Below are 18,991 nucleotides of genomic sequence, written 5' to 3'. Positions count from 1 at the left end.
GAAATAATGGCCAAAAACTTCCCAAATCTGAGGAATGAAAGATATCCAAATTCAAGAGTTAAGCAACATTCTACTAGACTGGATATCTGAAGACTGATCTTATATATATATATAATTTCTATTGAGTTCATAAGAGTTGACATCATTGTGAAATTTCAGTTGTACATTGTTTCTTGTCTGTCACCACGTAAGTGTTCTCCTTCACCCCCTATGCCCACCCCTCACCCCCCTTCCCCTGGTAACCACTGAACTGTTTTCTTTGTCCATGTGTTTGTTTATATTGCACATGTGAGTGAAATCATCTGGTGTTTGTCTTTTTCAGTCTTACTTCCCTTAGCATAATTCCCTCCAGGTCCTTCCATGTTGTTGCAAATGGGATGGATCCGTCTTCTTTTAATGGCTGAGTAGTATTCCATTGTATATATACCACATCATCTTTATCCAATCATTGGTCAATGGGCACTTGGGTTGCTTCCAGGTCTTGGCTATTGTGGATAGTGCTGCTATCAACACAGGGGTGCATATGTTCTTTGGATTATTGATTGCAAGTTGTTTAGGTAGATACCCAGTAATGGAATAACTGGATATGGTATTTCTATTTTTAGTTTTCTGAGGAACCTCCATCTTGTTTTCCATAGTGGCTATACCAGTTTGCAGTCCCACCAGCAGTGTATGAGGGTTCCCTTTTCTCCACACCCTCTCCAACTTTTGTTATTTTTAGTCTTAGTGATTATAGCCATTTAAACAGGTGTAAGGTGGTATCTTAGTGTAGTTTTGATTTGCATTTCCCTGATGATTAGTGATGTTGAACATCTTTTCATGTGTTTCTTGGCCATCTGTATATCTTCTTTGGAAAAATATTCATATCCCCTGCTCATTTTTTGATTGTGCTGTCTTTTTGTTGTTCAGTTGTGTGAATTCCTTATATATTATGGAGATTAACTCCTTGTCAGATATATGATTTGCAAATATTTTCTCCCACTTGGTGGGCTTTTTGTTTTGATCCTAGTTTCTTTTGCCTTGCAGAAGCTCTTTAGTCTGATGAAGTCCCACTTATTTTTTTCTTCTGTTTCCCTTGTCTGAGAAGACCTGGTATTCAAAAAGATCCTTTTAAGTTTGATGTCAGTGAGTCTACTACCTATATTTTCTTCTAGGAGTTTTATGGTTTCAGGACTTATCTTCAAGTCTTTGATCCATTTTATTTTTGTGTATGGCATGAGATAATGGTCTACTTTCATTCTTTTGCATGTGGCTGTCCAGTTTTCCCAACACCATTTGTTGAAAATACTTTCCTTTCTCCATTGTATGTTCCCAGCTCCTTTGTCAAAGATTAGCTGTCCATAGATGTGTGGTTTTCCTTCTGGGCTTTCAGTTCTGTTCCACTGATCTGTGTGTCTGTTTTTGTACCAGTACCATGTCATTTTGATCACTATGGCTTTGTAGTACACTTTGAAGTCAGGGATGGTGGTACCTCCAGCTTTTTTCTTTTTTCTCAGGATTGCTTTAGCAATTTGGGGTCTTTGGTTGCCCCATATGAATTTTAGGATTCTCTGTTCTGTTTCCATGAAGAATGTCATTGGGATTCTGATTGGGATTGCATTACATCTGTAGATTGCTTTGGGTAGTATGGACATTTTAACCGTGTTTATTCTTCCAATCCATGTGCGTGGAATCTCTTTCCATCTCTTTATGTCATCATCTATTTTTAAGACTGATTACATTTTTAATGGCCTTAAAGTCGTTTTATTACCCAGGTGAACATACCTACTACTTTGCATTACTCTTATTCAGTGGAGGAGTGAACATCGTAGAGAATCAACCTGCAGCTCTGTAATCATGTCTGGTTTGGGTGCAGAGGAGAAACCAAACTCCCAAGGGACAGGCCTGAGGGACAGCGTTATAGGAAGGCACAGTTTCACTTCACCCTAGTGAACCTGTGACAGTGTGTTAAGGTAAGGGAAATAACCAATTCATAGACTTTAACAGTGATGGCTATGATACAATTAATAATCTCTCCCTTTGAATAAGTCTTCTTACCAAAGAGCCAAGAATGCCTTGAAATCACTAACTCTGTTCTAAACCTTATGCAACTTGCTGTTTTATATGGTTTTTCAAAGTCATATGATATAAAAGTACTATCAGATACTCTCTAAAACCACAGTTCTTAACCTCTTATAGAGTAACAGACCTCTCAGAGAGTATGTTATAAGAAAGTAGGGACCCTAGTATCCTAGAAAACTGAATCCACACACAAAAGATAAAATTTCAGAGGTTTTACAGATTGTGTGAAGCCCATCCATAGATGCTTTATGTGTTGCGGGGAGCCCAGGTTTAGGAATTTTGTTAATTAAATGATGCTTTAATTTATGTATTATCTAAGTCACATGTGGATAACGAGATTAATGAAAATGTATACATTTTATGTATACACGGAAAGACTGGAAATTTCCTTCAATAACTTTATTCTTCACAAAATATATAAATAAATAAAACAATTCAACTTCTAAAGTATTACCACATTCAGGAAGAAGGCAGTCTATCACCATTCTAAATGACTGGAATGCCTCAATTTCTAATGGCAAAGTGCAAACTGAATTGAAATTAAGTTGGACTGTGACATCATTGCCAGGGATAGAAAAATAAAGTAACAAATACAGTCATTTCTAAATAAGGAACACTAGGCCCCTAGAAAAGTGACAGCAGAGTTTACTGAATCTTGCACTCGGGCACAGCTTGTCCTGAGGAGGCGTGCCAAGGGCCTGGCTGAGGATCCACACTCTCTGCTCCAGCAGTTTGTTCTTCTGAGAAAAAAATAGAAAGCAAAAGTCATCTTATTAAAAAACACGTTTGGTTGCAACACAACATACAGCTTATATACAGTTTACCTTACAGCTGAGGTAATGTTTTCAAATTGATAACCCATTATGTTCTCCTGCTGTTCTTTAACATCTTTCAACGGCTTCCTCTAGCATGCTCCCAGGATGAAGTAAAAATTCCTCTCCACAACCCACAAAGTCCTGCGCATCTGGCTCTTCTCTCTCTGGCTTCACCGACTTCACCCAGAGGAACCTGTGTGCACTGCGCTCTGGCCACACGTGGTTTTCCAACCCTTCCCCTGGTTACGGTCTCTCCCAGCTGGGCCGACCCTGTTCCCTCTGCCTGAATCGCCTTCCCCTCCCCTCTTTGTTAAGCTAACTCACCTTAACCTGTTAGATCTCAGTCCCCTTCTTCAAGGAAGACTTCCTTATGTTCCTAAAACAACCTATTAAAAACTCATAGGCTTTTGAACTCTAGAACTGTACCTTTTTTGACTACTTGATCACCGTCTATACCCACTAGACTGTGAACTCCAGGAAGGCAGGGGCCATATCTGGTTTGGTTATCAATGTACCATCAGGGTGCAATATGTGACACATAGGTGGAGACCAAAAATTTCTGTTCATTGAATGAATATGTAAATGATATAAGTCTATGATCTGGCTTGTGTAAAATGAATATAATGCTACTGGAAATACTGGCCCATTGAATTGATAAGAAGGTCTTTTGCAGTAAAAGTAGTTATGTTTGTAGGATGGTGTCTCTCTGTGTCCTCGAGAGCTGCTTGTCTATCTGAGGGAAAAGTTGAAGGTTCAGGAGGCAGAATAAGACTTCCCTCGGGGTAAAAAGTGATTTCACTTCAGTGCTGTGCTTTGGAGAAACTTCTCACAGAGACAGCAAATGACATCTCTGCAGTGCAGCTTCTCCATGACATCTTCTCTTGTCTAAACTTGCCCTTTGGGGCCACAGGTGACAAATGAGTTCCAACCGTTATCCCCGATCCCCAAGTAACCAGTATATTTACCCACCTGGGCGGAGGCCTAGACTTGAGTTATCAAAATAGCGAACTGGGTGAGGTGCTGGGAAAGACTTTGATCGGCCATCAAAAAACCAAGATTTCGGTGAGTCCTTTGGCACAGGATCTTGTAAATTCCGTTCCTTGCATTGAGAAGGCGTATGCTGTCTCTTTTGAGAAGCTGGTCCGGTCGCTTTAGGAGACTTTGGAGAATTCTCACAAGTCACTTCTTTGTGAGCTTCTCTTTTAAGAGTTCTCTCCTTCCACATTTTGACCTCATTGGAAAGATGATGATTATTGCTTAAATGTGGGGAAAAATAAAAGAGACTGTAAGACTGCTCAATTCCAGAAATATATTCATATTTACATAAAATTTTTTTTCTTAATTGTGGTAAAATATATGTGACATATAATTTACCATTTTATCATATTTACATTTTAATTTCAACCTAATGCTTCCTAAGTTTGGATTATTTCCACAGTTCAGAAAATGAAATGAGGTCAATATAAATTGAAAAATTGTACTAAATCTCCGTGATCACAGAATCTTGAAAAGTATGATATTAGGTTTCAAATGAATCAGTGATGTCGTCCAGCATGGTTTATCTACTGATGCTCTGTGGCAATAATTTGATAAGTTAGTCTTCTGGATGGATGAATCTTTAATGTACCTTTGTTATTTTAAAAGATATATTACACTGTGCTTTTCTGGATTACTTATAGTGTTGCTTCCCACAGGAAATGCTGCCTGCATTTATTCACTCCTTCAGAGAAGCCTGGGAAGCAATCCTAGGCCCTGCTCTCCTTTCTTTGATCAGTCAGCCAAGTGTGTTGATACAACCTCACACTTTTGGGTTCCCCCCCATTCTGCTCTAGCAGCTAGAGACGCCGTATGAGCTCATTAGGCCCCAGCTTAAAATCCTCCAGTGGTGGTAATCCTCCCGTTACATTTAGGAGACCACCCCAGCTGCCTCAGAATGACCTGCAATGTGTAATCTGGACCAGTGGCCTCTGGCATCGCATCTTGCACTTACTCTGCCTCATTCTGTATGCTCTGGCCACACTGCATGTCTTTCTGTTCCACTTTCCTCTTTGACTCAAAGCCTGTGCACATGCTGTTCCCTCAGCCTAGAAGGCTTAGCCATCTCTACTGTCATCAAGCCTAACTGCTACTCATTTTCAGATCTACTCTTACATATTAGTTTCTTGATCACCGCCCCTCCCCACATCTAGATAAGGTCTGATCCCTCTGTTGGACCCTTTCATAATGTCCTGTTTGCTTTTTTTGTTGTTTAATAGCCTCACACAGAACAGTAGCTATTTGCATATTTATTTAATGCCTATTTTTCTTCTATTGCATCATTAGTAAAGATTAGCACAAGATTCTAATCTTTGGTAGAAGCCAATTAATTAAATTTTTTACAACTGTTTATAAAGGTTAATGGGCTACAATAATGGACCTGAGGGATTCTCCTTTGAGTAAAGCCTCACTGACTTGGGCATATTTGTGGCATATTTAAGCTCCCCTCAAAGATCTTGGTTTACTTTTTGGTTCTTGGCTTAGTTAAAAACAGGCTTAGCTAAAATCAGTTGATGGGCCAGCCCTGTGGCCTAGTGGTTAAGTTCCGGGCACTCCACTTTGGCAGCCTGGGTTTGGTTCTCGAGTGTGGACCCACATCATTCTGTTAGTGGCCATGCTGTGCTGGCAGCCCACATACTAAAAATAGAGGAAGATTGGCATGTTAGCTCAGGGGAATCTTCCTCAGAAAAAAAAAAGGTCAGTTGATGGATAGCAAACCTCTGGAATGGTGCTACCATATTCTCATTCCTTTTAAAAAAGACACATTACATGAGCTCTAAAAATTACTTCCCCTATATGTGTGAGGGGTTGCCCACTGCAAAAAATATATATGCATGTGTAGGCATCATCCTCTCCCACACGTACCACCATAAGCATAATTCCTGTATCAGGTAAGCAGATCTTACCTTAACAGTTCATTCCATTGCTTTGTTAACTGTTCATTTTGCTGCTTTAACTTAGAAATTTCCTTTTCTAGCCGTATATATTCACTTTTCAAAATAAGAGCTCTTGTGCTTTGTACAATGCCGCTGCCACCCCCACAGGTTAAGGGTTTCCTTGAAGGCTGAGAATCAGTATGTTCTGATATCACTGTGGGAGGCAAACACACAGGCAGGTGATAATTTTAATTATCTCCAAAGTTCACAATAAAGGAAACATTAGTAAGTTCAATAAATCACTATAAAAAACAAAACATCTCAGCACCATCTCCCTGAACATCATCCTTGACTTCCTCCTCTTCCCTCACCTCCTATGCCAATTCCATCATGGATTCTAAGTATCTGTGGAACCCCTGCTTCTCTCCACCCACTACCTCCACCACCACCACCTGCTAGGATCACTCACGGTGACGGCAGCAGTCGGAGCTGCCCTTCACTGTCTACTCTCGACGCCAGTGGGGTCCCCTGGAGGGCTGCTTCCACCACACAGCGTGTGTGGGGTCCACCCCAAGGCAGTCAATGTGCTCCCAATACTCAACACGTATTTGTTAACTAAATAAACCTTAGACTGCTATTAAAGAATATACTATTCAGTATTTTACACCATATGTGTACAAGTAATGTAAAGAACTGTTTTGTAAATTTTAGGTAAAATTGCATAAAAGTGTGAGGTGCTTAGAAAGTGGAATGATCCACTGGGTCACTGACTGTTTACAAGGGAGGGGCAAGATGAGTGTGGGGAAGACACTCAATGTCCATTTCCTTTTGAATTATTCTGAATTCAGGTATAACACGTACCTGAAAGTCACAAATTAGAAGGAATCATCCTGACCCTTCTCTAACAACAAAAGTTCTATTTTTACCCCTTGAAGTTTTCCAGGTAGGAGCTGCAATTATCCTGCAATGGACACTAGGGCAGTTCAAACTAAACAAGCACCAGACAATGCGTGGACAATAATACACACAAACATCATCTTGCATTTGCCTGACATTTAGAATTTTCAGTGTGCTTTCACACACAACTTTTAGCCTGATCCTTACAAGTCTATATCCAATCTAGAAGGTCAGGCGTTCTCCTCATGATTTCACAGGCTGTTAAGTGAGGGCAGTCAGCTTAGAGAACTGTTCGTGACGTTATTTCGATGCTGGACCCACTACACAAAGCTGCCCCAAGTACTGTTCAGCATTCTCTCTTTTCAAATGAAACATAAGAGACAGAAATATGGGAAAAGATACAGTTTGAGGAATGTATATGCAGAAATTTGATGATTAGATTTGAAAACTGTATCTAAGATAAGTTTCAAAGAGTTTGCCAGTAAGCATCAAGTCTGTATTTTCAGTACCAACAACAAGTAGGATAATATTTACTGTATACTGACTATGTTTTTACAGTGCACATGGTTAAAATCTATTAAGATATGCTTGTGTTTTATTGGGAAGGGTACGTCTACCTTGACAGGTAAGTCATTCTTGTATACTACTGAAGGTATCTTCACTGATATGTAAAGATCTGATAGCGCACAGGTTACATTCATAGTTTTTAAGAATCTATAATGGATAAATAGTTGAGATTACAGGAAACTTAAGGAGGTATCACAGGATAAATATGATCTCAATGAATTCATTTTAAAAATAGTTCTTTATAAATTAGTGATTAACAGGTTTATTCTTGACTGTCATATATATAGTAGCAGTCTTCAAAATGTGTAAGTATACTGAGAAGTAAGATGGAAAAAGATCTGGAAATATCAGCATTTTCTACTTACTTGAAGTATCTTGGGCCTGCTGATTTCGTCTAAGATTTTCTCTCAATAGCCTTATAACTTCTTTTTGATGTTCTACAGTGGCTTTTGTACAAGTAATTCTATTAAGAATAACAACAGAAATATGTAAAAGGCCAGCAACTAATTTTTAATGGAAGAATAAACAGAACTGCTGTCAAGAATTTTCTGATAAGATACATCACATTGATATGATATGCATAAGCAGCAGTAGGTAAGCCCTCACGATACCCCCTGGTATCATGCACTTTATAGCCATAAATAACACCATCAAATTGGAAGTGTTCTGTTTGGCTGCAGGGGCAATTTTTTTTTAACATTGAGAAACCAATTCTTTTAAAATTTCTGAAAGCCCAATAGGTATCATTAACTGGATATTGAGCAAAATTACATTCAGGGGCACCATAAAACAAATAATTGGGTTGTTATCATGAGGTCCTAGAAACCTCTTGAAGGTACAACAATTACCAAAGCGTAAAACCAAAAGCACCTTCTGTATACACTGTAAGGAAAGCACACTCGACTGCAGCTCTGATCTGAGGTGACACAGTCAGAGGTCACAGTCTGCTCATTGCACCCAGGAGAAAAAGACATTCTGTTAATTATTTGCTTGAGTGTTAATTGGCAATGCTAAATTATGAGACTTTCTGCCTTTCTTAGAGACTGAAAGTATCTGCTGATTCTATTCTATATAAAATTGCTTTGCATTTATTTAAAAAATTTTTTTTCTTTTGAGGAAGATTAGCTAGCCCTGAGCTAACATCTGCCACCAATCCTCTTTTTGCTGAGGAGGACTGGCCCTGAGCTAACATCGGTGCCCATCTTCCTCTACTTTATATGTGGGATGCCTACCACAGCATGGCTTGACAGGTGATGTGTAGGTCCACACCTAGGATGGTGAACCCTGGGCCACCGAAGCGGAATGTGCAAACTTAACCACCGTGCCACTGGGCTGGCCACTAAAATTGCCTTTTTAATGATGCTCCACTAAAACCAACAGTCCTATCAATAGAAGGCTGGTTAGAATGCATGAAGATTCAGAGTGCGACTTTTTGGGCAAAATTAGATATCATCATTAAACATTTATTAAACATTTACAGGAAGAATAAAAAGTGTGAGGAGTCAGAGGTGACATATTAATAAGTGGCAACATTATATTTCTAATTCAGTTTCCTTGACTCTCTGTTTAATGTTCTTTTCATTATGCTATACCACAAAGAACTTTAGGCATGCTATTGTATATGGTACTATACATAAATAAATCAATAAAAAGGGAATATGCTCTTGGGCACTAAGTACTACAATTTAAAAGGAAATAAAACCTTACACAAAAATACAATAGGAAGAACAAATGAAATTAAGAGAACCAACAGAAACCTTAGACAAACTGCTAAAAACACACACACGTTCTTAATATTCCCTTTCAAACAAAAAAGGCCATTTTTAAGCTGTTCCTATATGATTGAACAAGAAGTATCCAAAGACATAGTATGTCAGTAATTGATCAGAATTGTGCTTGTTTTCAAAACCTTTGCATACATAATGAGAATTTAATAACTTTAAAATCTGTAGATGTTTGTATTTATTTTATAAAAAGCAATAACAATATCTTAATATATTTTAAATTTATACAGTTTAGAAAGGAAATTTAAGCTACTAAAGTCATATTCAATTAAGACAAAGACATACTCCTTTTCAAACTCCTTGGCATTTCTCATCTTCTCTAGGTCTGTTTTCACCAGCTTTGTTTTGAGCTCTTCAATTTCTTCTTTATAGGGCTTAGCTCCTAAAGCAACTTTGTCCTAAAGGTTTTAGAGAAAAGAGAAATAAAGTAATTTTAGAGCAGTTTCAAAGACTTGTTAACTACCTAATATAGTAGGAACATTTTAAAACAGCAAACTCCAAACATATGAAAAGGAGGAAAGGCACAAATTTTAACCCTAAAATGAGTAACAAATAGATATTTGATGTGAAGTACATGTGAAGCTATTGGAAGCTAATGTGTAATTAGAAAACCTATGACTTCTATTTCTTAAAACAAATATTTTTCCCAATTAAAAAACAATATACTTAAACAAAATGAAACAGAAAGGTTGAAACGAATGAAATGGGTAGATAAAGGTAAATCAGGAAAATAAGACAAGAGATGAACAGTAATATAAATATCAAAGTAGAACTGAATTCAAGGCACAAAATATTATATAACATTATTGGGGATATTCTGTACTCAAGGTTGGTTCAATCTAGCCATACATCTACTTCGACTCAGAAAAAAAATCAGTCATATATACATACAAACATATACAAAAATCTTTTTTAATAAATAGGTTTAACTTTTTAGAGCAATTTTAGGTTTATAGACAAATTGAGCAGAGTACATAGAGTCCCGGTAATACCCGTGTCCTCCCCTAGTTTCTCCTATTATTAACATCTTAGTGTGGTATGATTGTTACAAATGATGAGCCAATATCGATACATTATTAACTGACGTTCACAGTTTACATTAGAGTCTATTGTTTGCATTGTATAGTCCATGGGTTTTGACAAATGTATGACACGTGTTCATCATCACTGTATCATGCAGAATAGTTTCACTGCCCTAAAAATCTCCTGTGCTCCACTTATCCATCCCTCCACCCTCCCCCAGAACCCTTAGTAATCATTGATCTTTTCCTGTTCGCCTAGTTTTGCCTCTTCCAGAATGTCATACAGTATGCAGTGTTTTTAGATGGGCTTTTTAAAATTAGCAATGTGCATTTAAGGTTCCTCCATGTCTTTTGTGGCTTGATGGCTCATTTCTTATTATTGCTGAATAAATCATTCATTTCTTTTATTGCTGTTACCACAGCCATACTATGGATTACTATTATATATTGAATACAAAAATAAACCCATCTAAATAGGGACCCAGAGAGCTCTTCATTCCTCTAGGCGTTACCCCCAGTGCCTATAAAAACATTTGCACACACACGTAGTTAGCAAAGACTAAAAAGATGCAAGCTTCCAAAGCTGAGATGCTCAGCTTAAAGAGGTTGCTGACTAGGTCAGATAAGCCCATTCTGGGAGGAGCCCAGTATTTGCTCAGTCATGGCACCAGTAAAATACCCTGGCTTTCTGGACCAGATGCTGATATCAGGGACTCCTTGAGCATATGACTGGCTGGAGTGGTGTCAGTTTTGTAAGAAATTGCCAAACTCTCTTCTAAAGTGGCTACTGTACCACTTGCATTCCCACCAGCAGTGAGCAAGAGCTCCTGGCCCCACTCCTTGCCAGCATTTAGTGTAGTCAGTGTTCCGGATTTTGGCCATTATATTTTGAGATACAGTGGATGTACAGTGGTATCTCATTGTTTTTTAATTTGCAATTTTCTAATGACATATGATGTGGAGCATCTTTTCATATGCTTATTTGCCATGTGTGTATCTTCTCTGGTGAAGTGTCTGTTCAGATCCATTGCCTATTTTTAAATCAGGCTGTTTGCTTTCTAATTATTGAGTTTTAAGAGTTCTTTGTATATTTTGGATAACAGTTCTTGATAGATATGTGTTTTGCAAAGATTTTCTTCCAGTCTGTGGCTTGTCTTTCATAGGGCAAACATTTTTAATTTAAATGAAGTCCAGTTTATCAATTTTTTTCCTTCATAGATTATGCTTTTGGTGTTGTATGTAAAAAAAGTCAATGCCAAACCCAAGGTCACCTCGATTTTCTCCTACGTTATCTTCTAGGCATTTTCTAGTTTTGTGTTTTAGATTTAGGTTACAATCAATTGAGTTAATTTTTGTGAAAGGTGTCCAGTTGTTCAGCACCGCTAGTTGATAAGACTATCCTTTTCCATTGAATTGCCTTTGCTCTTTTGTCAAAGATGACCTGACTATATTTGTGTGTATATATTTCTGGGCTCTCTATTTTGTTCCATTGATCTACTTGTATACATTTTGATTTAAAAGTTCAAAGAACTCTAAAAATATTTATTCATTTATGACACCTAAAAGAAAATTTCAATATATTCTAAAAATGGAGAAATTGCAGTAATTTTTTTGCCACAATATAATGAAATAAATTAGTCATATATAACAGTTTTAAAACAATTCTTGAGTAAAAGAAATTGAAATTGGAAATACTCTCTTAGAAATGAAAGACAGTGAGAATTCCTTATTTCAAACACATGACGTGTGCCCAAGCTGCACTCAGAAGCGCTGACAGCCTTAAACATCCTCTAGCCGCCTGAGGAGTCTGAGCGCCTGTGTTCTCAGTGAACAGCACCTGCTCATCCTATTTTAGATGGAGTCTGCTGAGAAACTTTCTTTGCTCTACCAGAAAAAGAATTCCTTTGAGATTCTGATTTGAATTACATTAACTTTAGAAATTAATTTGGGAAAAACTGATGGTTGTACAGTATTTAGGTTACAACCTAGGAAATGGCATATTTCTTATTTTAAACCACATGCTCTCCTATATTTCCTTTTAGAGTTTTGTTGTTCTTTTCATATATGTTGTCTCATTTTTTGTTAAGGTTAGTCACTTGAGCATTTTATATTTTGTGCCAGTTATAAATAAGATCTTTTTTTCCCACTGTGCAGGATGTCCCTAAAGTACTAGCACAGTTTGAATTTTTAACAAATTTACTGCTACTTGATATAAATAATTTGTAAAGATACAACAGAGGAAATGTATCAAGATTTAAACAAAACTGTTAATGAGTCATTTGTTCAAATTACTTTCTTCTATATTCACTTAATAAACCCTACATTATATTGGACAGCTATATCCAGGTGAATTAAAATAGTGGTGAATAGGTTAAAAGTTAATATCTTTGCATTTTACTATGCCAAATCTCGAGTTAAATATACTGTTGCATTTTATAGAATATTTATATAAAATACAGAAACAGATTCTTAAAAATTCAAACTGTATAAAGATTTTATGGATACCCTATACTTTGTTTTCTTTCCTCATGGATGCTGTACAATGGCATACTCTATTATATTATCTAAATGGTTACTTTTAGTATGCAGGAAAGATATTCCTCTCTCCATAGACACCTGTACCAATCTATACTGAGTGTGGAGAAATTTGTCGCTTACTCCCTCTTTCTTGAAACACTAGCTTCACTTATATGAAGAAACTGGAACCACTCTGTTGCCCAGACCCCCTTTTCTTTTTCACTCACTGGCTGCTCCATCTCAGTATCATTTGGTTACTCCACATCTCCTCTCCATTATGCTTATGCCCTCGTCCAGTCTCATGATTTTTATATGCTGATGATTCCCCAAACTTAAACCTCTCGCCTATATCTTGCTCAGACTCAGATATTCAATTGCCTAAGTCATATCTCAACTTGGGTGTCCCCAGTGGGCATTTCCAATTCAGCATGTCCAAAACTGAACTTTCCTGGTTTCAAACTTCCTCTTCTGGCAGTCTTTCCCATTTCCGTATGTAGCAACTCTATCTTCTTGGCTGCTCAGGCCAAAAACTTTGGAATCATCTCTGACTCCAAGAAATACGAGAGGTACGTGTTTGGCTTTCTCTTTGATAAATTGAATCTAAATATTTTGCAAAAAAAAAGAAATATGAGAGGAAGAGACATGTGCCACTTCTGGGCCAGAGCCTTTATGAGTACAGATTTTAAGACAATTTTTAGCTTCTCCATCTTGTCCCTTTTCTGTGAGCCTGAGCACGGACAGCTTACAACTGGGCTTTAACCATGCAGATGAAAACAGCACCAAGGAAGTGCTGGAGAAACAAGATGGGAGAAACGGGGGCCTCTGAATGACCATGTGGAAAGGAGCCACTTGCCAAGCTGGAACCCACACTTTTACGTGTGAAATAAGCTTCTGTTTTGTTTGAGCCATTGCATTTTGTGGTTCCCTTTGTTGTAGGAGCTGGCACGTCACTAACAAACACGCCTTCCTGGATTCTATTTTCAAAGGGCAGCCTTTAAAAATTTAAGTCAGACTATATCATTTTGCCAAAATCCTCTGATGACTTCCCATCTCATCCAGAATAAAACCCAAAGTGCTTACAAATAGCTTTCAAGATGCTTTATGATTTGGCTCTCTGCTACTTCTCACCTATTTCCCCTTCTATCCTTGCCCACGCTGCTCAGGAGACGCTGGCTTTCTTGCTGTTTCCTTGAATACATCTCAACTACTTCTGTGTTGCGGCCTTCGCATTTGCTACTTCTTTTGCCTAGAAGGCCCTTCCCTACCAGACAGCTCACACCATCACTTCGTCATCTTAATTGTGCGGCTCTCCTCAACTCCCCTTACAAAATCACACTCCTACTCACACCCACTCTCACCCTGCACCTATATACCTCTGTCTGGTTTAATATTTTTCCATTGCACTTCTCACCGTTTAACAAACATATATACTTGTTTATTTTCTGACTTCATGAAGCAGAATGTAAGCCTCTTCAAGGAGGCTTTATTTTTTTTCCATTGCAGTACACATGGCATCTAGAACAATGACCAACACATAGTAGGTATTCAACAAATACTTGTTGAATGAATAAAAATGTGATCATTTAGTTATTTGAAGTATTAAAAAATTACTCTCAAAGATTTTAAAGCTTTACAGTTGATTTTCTTGGTTTTTAGCTATACTAACAATTTCTAAAAACAAAAATTAAGATTATTTTCTCTTGCCTCTCTGTTTCATGTCTCATTGAAAGAACCAGAATTTTTAGAACAATGTTAAATAATGAAAAGAGTAGGCATTCTTGGCTTGTTTCTAATTTTGGAATGAAGAGAAGAGACACTGGAGCAGGAACAGTGAACAAAATGCCTATTAGGATCCGACCCAAGTAGCAGAAGAGTGAGAAGTAGCTGTGGCTCAGACGAGGAAGGAAGGCTGTGATGAAGGAGGGTGCGACTTGTGTAACGGCATTCAAGCTCAAAAACATTTCAACTCTGCTCTTTCTAGAGAAAACAGGTTAGATTAAGCCCATAGGCTACCAGGTGGGACTCAATAACAGGGGATTAAGTAGAAAAAAATATAATTTTAAAATGTACTTATCTAACAGAGTATTAAATATTTAGATAAGAAGCATATTTTTTTGAAAAATAAAAAGAAAGTCTCAACAAGAAAAAAACCAACAACTCAATTAAAAAGTGGGCAAAAGATCTGAACAGAGATTTCTGCAAAGAAGATATATGGATGGCCAACAGGCTCATGAAAAGATGTTCAACATCATTAGCTATCAGGGAAATGCAAATCAAAACTACAATGAGATATCACCTCACTCTGGTCAGAATGGCTATAATTAACAAGACAGGAAACAACAAGTGTTGGAGAGGATGTGGAGAGAAAGGAACCCTCAAACATTGCTGGTGGGAGTGCAAAGTGGTGAAGCCACTATGGAAAACAGTATGGAGACGCCTCAGAAAATTAAGAATAGATCTACCATATGATCCAGCTATCCCACTGCTGGGTATTTATCCAAAGAACTTGAAAACACAAAGGCATAAAAGATATATGCACCCCTATGTTCATCACATCATTATTCACAATAGCCAAGGCTTGTAAACAACCTAGGTGCCCATCAAGGGACGAATGGAAGATGTGGTATATATACACAATGGAATACTACTCAGCCATAAGAAATGATGAAATCTGGCCATTTGTGACAACATAGATGGACCTTGAGGGTATTATGCTAAGTGAAATAAGTCAGAGGGAGAAAGTCAAATACCATATGATCTCACTCATAAGTAGAAGATAAAAATGACAAACAAACACAGAGCAAGAGAGACTGGATTGGTGGTTACCAGAAGGGAAGGGAGGAGGGGGAAGGGCAAAAGGGGTGATTAGACACACGTGTGGTGATGGATAATTGGTCTTTGTGGGGTGAACATGATGTAATCTACACAGAATTCGAAATATATTATGATGTACACCTGAAAGTTATATAATGTTATAATCCAATGTTACTGCAATAATAAAAAATTTAAAAAAAACATATTTATGAAAAAATGTTGCAATATACTACTAGAGATATACAAACATACATCCTCTACATTTTTGGCATTCAGAAATTAAAGTGAAAATAAAAAATTTCCTTACTTTGAAAAGTAAAAAAATTAAAAAAAATTAAAAAAATAAGATATATTTTAAACTGTCAAGAATATTTATGTTTTTTAAAAATAATTTTTACAGGAAGATGAAAACAATCATTATTTGGCATGAAAATAAACGTATGCATTTATTTATATTTATTATGCATAATTTATAAAATTATGCCTTTATTTATAAAATGAGTTTTAAGTTACCTGAAGTACTTGGATCATTTCTTTTGTTTTTTCAAGGCATTTATTTGATTCATTAACTTGTGATTGAAGTTTTGCTATTATATCATTAGTCATCTCAAGCTCTTTCTGCATCTTTATAATCTTGTCTTCCTTTTGCATGGCAGTTTCTTTAGCTTCACGTAGTGAAGTTTCCAGCTCTTGAATCTTCTATTAAAAAAAACACACATATATAAGGTGTGCCTTGAAGACAGAATCACAGTTTATATGAAACAAAGATCATATATAGGTATTAATCTTTCAGATTGCATCAACATAGGATAGATGGACACTCCAAATGTCACTCAATTTATACATGTATTATTTTTTTCATTTAGAAGCTGATGATTTAGGACTAAAAGAGGCCCAGATTTTATATAAGGTTAGTACTTATTTTATTTACTAGTTAGCATGGTGCTAAGCATATTAAATAGGCACTTACATTTTAAATTAACACTACTTACAGAAAGTATATTTGTTAATTGACACTTTAGAGGAATACATGTAACATATCTTTCCCTTTATTTTTATTACCTAGTTTTTATGCTGAAAAATACAAGTATGTGGAAAAATCCAAAGGCATATAATTAAGATTAAGTTCCCCCATCTCAGAACCCCCACTGACTCTAAAGCGATGACTACTAAACTCTTTCAAGTGTATCCTTCTAGAAATTTTCTATATGTATCTACGCATGTGAATATACAGTTTACAAAAACAGTAAGTCACACACACAATAGTGTGTAAGAAGAAAGTTCACACAGAATAGCGTGAAAGAAGAAAGAGCCAAAGCAGGACTGCATTCGAACATGAAGAAGACAGATATGACTACAGAAGAACTATACAACTTTAATGTAGACCATGAAGACACTGAAATTGTTAAAGGTTTTGTTTCCCTTGGTTCAGTCATCAGTTTAAATGGAGACCGCAGCCAAGAAATCAAGAGAAGACTGTGACTCAGAAGGGCAGCGATGGAAGAATCAGGAAAGATCATCAACAGTAAGGGAGTATCATTAGAGACCAAGGCCAAGATTATCGACACCCTCGCATTCCCAATTACTATGTGTGGGTGCGAAAGCTGGACAGTGAAGAAGGCTGACAGGAAAAAATGGACTCATTTGAGATATGGTGTTGGAGGAGAGCTCTACAGATACCCTGGACTGCCAGAAAAATGAACAAGTGGGTCCAAGAGCAAATTAAGCCTGACCTATCTCTGGAGGCAAAAATTGTAAAACTGAGACTATCCTACCTTGGGGACATGATGAAAAGTAAAAGGCAGCAGGAAAAGAGGAAGACGAAATACGAGATGGCGTAATTCCAGAAAGGAAGCCATAGGCGTGAGTCTACAGGAGCTGAGTAGGGCTCTTGAGGACAGGATATTGGACATCACTCATTCATAGAGTTGCCAGGAATCAGAGCTGACTCTACAGCACATAACAACAATAAATATATACTTCTGGTTTTTTGTGGGTTTTTATTGCTGAGGAAGATGAGCCCTGAGCTAACTTCCTCTTTTTTTGCTTGAGGAAGATTAGCCCTGAGCTAATATCTATGTCAATCTTCCTCCATTTTATATGTGGATTGCTGCCACATCATGGCTGCCAATGAGTGGTGTAGGTCCGTGCCTGGGATCTGAACCATGAACTGGGCCGCCGAAGTAGAGCATGCAAACTTAACCACTATGCCATGGGGCTGGCCTCCTGCTTTTTAAAAAATTAAAAATTTTATTTTCACTTGATAATATATTTTCCAGATCTTTTCATTATCAACACATAGATCTCTCGCATTTTTGTTTTCATGGGTAAATATATCCTATTTCATGGAGGTACTATAAACTAGTTAACCTGTCACCTACTAATGAACATTTAGGTTATTTCCAGTTTTTTATAAGTACAAAAATATCTTAATTTGTTCATAATATAAGACTGTTCACATATACACACATGCAGGTTTTCCTGGAAAACGTTTCTTTTTGGTCCACCTGGAATTTACTTTTGTTTAATGAATGAGGTAGGAGTCCAGACTTATTCTTCTAAGATGGCTAGTTGGTTGTTCTGATTCAAACATTAAGCAGACTATCTTTCCCCCCTGAGTTGACTGCTCCTACTGTCATGCACTGAATTCTCCTACTTGTTTGGGTGGACTGCCCAACTCTCTGCCTGCCCCACTGCTCTACCTCCACATCACTGACCTGCTCTGTGCTACTCTGATTTGGCCTAATTATCAAACTAATAACATACGATTTATTATCTGATGGGGTATTTCCTGGGGTCATTGAAAATGGGATTTCCTTGTGCTTGTTTATCTTATTGCTTTGGAAGATGGGTTTCATATTTCCACTATTTTTACCTCTACAGCTGACTGAGGTCTGCAGTGATCAGCAAATCAATAAACTCTATATTAGTGATCTTCTAGTTTCCACTAGTAATAATTATTAAACTGGCAGTTGATGTTTTATTATAAATATTTATTTTGGTAAAAATGCTAAGTTGTAATTCACTCGGGTTCCCCACTAAGACGTGTGTGCTAACAAAATAAAACAGCGTGTTTGCTGTACAGATTCCCAAGTAAGGGCAGTTAATACAGTTATTGGATTATTCAAATAATGTACTGATTCTTGGGCACAGGTTAATCTGTATAAGAAATTTATTATACTTTTAGCCTCTTCCATTTTTGTTTTGATCACATTAACCAATATTAAAGACACTGATGATAATTAGAGAAAAGCTAAATTGCTCTTTCTCTCTAAACTAGTTTGGTACTATAGACATAGATTATAATTTAATAGAAAGTCACATGATTTAGAAAACTTATAATGTATGGTAATAACACCTTAAGTGGTATACATACCTATTAATCAAATTAAGGCATGAGTTACTTCTATTTTATAATTCAAAGGTAAGATCTTATGTAACATGTAGCTTTATAATTAGTTGAGTGAGCGCCCCAATAGAACTATATTTAAAAAACAAGTCCATCATGCATGTTCCCTAATACCTTCAATACTGTGATTTTGCTCTGAAATGTTACATATGATACATCTTTAACTCTACAATGAAGCTGCAAATTGAAAAAC

The 18,991-nt window shown here is 37.0% G+C and overlaps 1 protein-coding gene across 1 annotated transcript; it reads right to left on the bottom strand.

Annotated features, from left to right (window-relative positions):
• Positions 1 to 2,445: 2,445 nt before the first annotated feature.
• LOC123284688 (centromere-associated protein E-like) lies at positions 2,446 to 9,365 on the bottom strand. The gene is made up of 5 exons (XM_070506479.1): positions 9,322 to 9,365; positions 7,618 to 7,715; positions 5,819 to 6,002; positions 3,846 to 4,132; positions 2,446 to 2,801 (listed from the first exon to the last, which is right to left on the bottom strand). The coding sequence occupies exons 1-5, from the start codon at positions 9,348 to 9,350 to the stop codon at positions 2,707 to 2,709; spliced, it is 693 nt and encodes a 230-aa protein (XP_070362580.1). The 5' UTR covers positions 9,351 to 9,365; the 3' UTR covers positions 2,446 to 2,706.
• Between the last annotated feature and the right edge of the window lie 9,626 nt (positions 9,366 to 18,991).

The sequence above is a fragment of the Equus asinus genome, chromosome 3 (genome assembly GCF_041296235.1).
Source record: "Equus asinus isolate D_3611 breed Donkey chromosome 3, EquAss-T2T_v2, whole genome shotgun sequence".
NCBI classification, from domain to species: Eukaryota; Metazoa; Chordata; class Mammalia; order Perissodactyla; family Equidae; genus Equus; species Equus asinus.
This window is presented reverse-complemented; position numbering and strand designations above follow the sequence as displayed.

Excerpts from the sequence above, each read along its gene's own strand:
- LOC123284688 (XM_070506479.1), bottom strand. The coding sequence starts at position 9,350 with ATGAGAAATGCCAAGGAGTTTGAAAAGGA. Across the intron at positions 6,003-7,617 it reads GCAGGCCCAAGATACTTCAA|TGATATCAGAACATACTGAT; the intron begins GTAAGTAGAAAA and ends TGCCTCCCACAG. Across the intron at positions 2,802-3,845 it reads AAGTCTAGGCCTCCGCCCAG|AAGAACAAACTGCTGGAGCA; the intron begins GTGGGTAAATAT and ends TTTTTTTCTCAG.